Source organism: Aspergillus welwitschiae, assembly GCF_003344945.1.
Source record: "Aspergillus welwitschiae strain CBS 139.54b unplaced genomic scaffold BDQ94scaffold_283, whole genome shotgun sequence".
In the NCBI taxonomy this organism is placed as follows: Eukaryota; Fungi; Ascomycota; class Eurotiomycetes; order Eurotiales; family Aspergillaceae; genus Aspergillus; species Aspergillus welwitschiae.
In genome coordinates this window covers 1-2,179 of record NW_020798977.1, presented here as the reverse complement: position 1 = coordinate 2,179, position 2,179 = coordinate 1, and the positions used below count along the sequence as shown (strand labels likewise).

The following is a 2,179-nucleotide window of genomic DNA, read 5'->3' as shown; positions in this document are numbered from 1 at the left end:
AACAACGCGAAGGCGCTGGCAACCAATGTTCCGTCAGTGCAGGAGAGGTCGGCTTGCACCCAGTCGTCTCGGAGACGGTGAGCTGTCAATACCAGCATCGTACTGCTTTGCTGGTCATTTCCCTCGCCACAGTAATACAGATCCACCTTGCGCACAACCTCTGTCGTCTGGAGCAACCGGGATATGATCTTAGTGCAGAGAAGATGACATGTTTCCCAGTTCGGTGTCGAGGCTGCTTCGTATTTGGCTTTCGCATACGAGGCAGTCGTGTTGCAGAAATCGAGGGAACCGGCGCTAGAGCTGCACGACGAACGGTTCGTGAAGAAAGTGCCCGTCGGTTGCGGAAACGAGGGGGTCGACGTCGGAAGTTCTGTCACATGACGCACCGGGGGGTCGCGACAGCGGCCGTCCATTGCGTCGAGGTTCCACATCACTGATCCTTAAGAGCTTCGCCGAGAGGGTGCTCTGCCGCCCCAACGAGCCCACCGATGGGACTTTATACGGAATGTGCATGGCATGGGTATTGTACAAAGTCGACGCCTATCGTCTGGTAATGACCGGGGGGGTTTCCGAGCAATTGCGGAGGACTCATGAGCGCGGCAACGGTACCAGTCCGGCTATCAGCATATTCGGTCCGTAGTGTAATGCACCCGTCCGGAAGTAGAGAAAGGAACGTCCATGGTACTGTTGAACACACCAGGCACATTGACAAAAAAATCGTGTTTATTTCTCCTACGGTTCGGCCGTTCACACAAAAGCGGCGTAGCAGCAGGCGGCCAGAGAGTGGGTCAGGAACGGTAGCCAGGAGCCGGATGGCTCGGTGGTGACGAACACCTCGTCTGAGATCAATCTCTCTTTGCATAACCACTTGCCAGGCGCCACAGTCGTGCAACGTTTGGGGGTGCTGTGGCGGCAGATCGCTGCGCCGAGTACCACCTGGTCGGGATAAAATCCGGGCACGTGCAGTCAGCTCTCGAAGGCGCGGATCGACCGGTTGAACAGGAGGCAGTGTGCAACAGCGGTTAGCTTCTCGCCGCGTTGGGTCACTCGGGACCAGCTATCTGCGCCCCTGCTCTGGGAGCTCCAACACGTTCCTAAAATTATGCCGCAGAGGCTCCTGTATACGTCGCTGGCTCATCCGGGAACGAACCAACCAGCCAGGGACGGAATAGCCCTTTTCTACAGCGAAGAATAGTGCAGTCTGTAGCAGAGCCTCCTGGCCAAGTTGGCATCGCAAGCACTTCTTCACGTCCCGCGCCGCGGTACACCTCGTGGTTTGCCCGGTTGTCGCTACTTAATCCGGTCCGGACCCGCGCAACCGCCACATGGTTGGCAATCTGTGGCAATCTGTTGGTGAGCTCGAGGTGGATCGTCCAGTCCATATTACAATGGTGCGTCAGAATTGGTACGACATAGTTCCCCATAACCGAGAACTGCGCATTGTCATGCCGCGCCAAAAGCCCCTTGCTGGGGTTGCCAGCTTCCTTTCTTGCCATGATCAGCAGAATGCGGACTTAGTCTTATCGCTTCTGAAAGAGTTGGCGTTTGTGGCCGAGACCCCGGTACAAAACAACCTGTGCCATGATCGCGCACTACACGACCGGCACAACCCGCAATGGTCCGTGGGAAACCGCATGCTCATCCCCAAAAGCCTCGTCCTCGGCATCCAGTTGATCTTGCGCGGACTCAGCCCCGGGTCGCTCGTGAAGTTCACGTAAGCAGTCCGAGCAGGTCCTTGTTCTGTGCTCAGCTAACAAAAGACCTACAGCTGGTGCTATCCGTGGCTACCCAGAGGAATCATGAACTCGAATGGCTATATCCCGCGGTTTCAGCCGCAGATCGTATCGCTGGAGCTGTATACCCAGGCGGGCGATGAAACAGGCACCGGCCGGTCTAGCATCGCCGAAGAGATCAGCGTTGACGGTCTTGTCCAACTACGCCACCTGACGTGCTTGGTGTGGCACGGAATCTGCCCCCGCAGACATGCCCTTGTCCTCGATACATGCATCCGGCAGAACTCTGGGACGCTCGAGAGGTTGGACCTCAGGTTTTCGAGGCGCGCGGTGGATCGCACGCCGTCGGTTGCACGTGCTCACGATCGCGACCCTGTGGAGTTCTCTAATCTACGGATGCTCACGCTGGAAAATGTGCCTATCTCCGAAAGCGGGGTAATCGCTAG

At 57.1% G+C, this 2,179-nt stretch overlaps 1 protein-coding gene across 1 annotated transcript; it reads left to right on the top strand.

Annotated features, from left to right (window-relative positions):
* Positions 1-1,325: 1,325 nt before the first annotated feature.
* On the top strand, positions 1,326-2,168 carry BDQ94DRAFT_176670 (uncharacterized protein; the record flags this gene model as incomplete). The annotated part of the gene is made up of 2 exons (XM_026772739.1): positions 1,326-1,714; positions 1,769-2,168. Coding segments are annotated over 2 exons (789 nt in total), but the record flags the coding sequence as incomplete, so codon positions are not given.
* Positions 2,169-2,179: the final 11 nt, after the last annotated feature.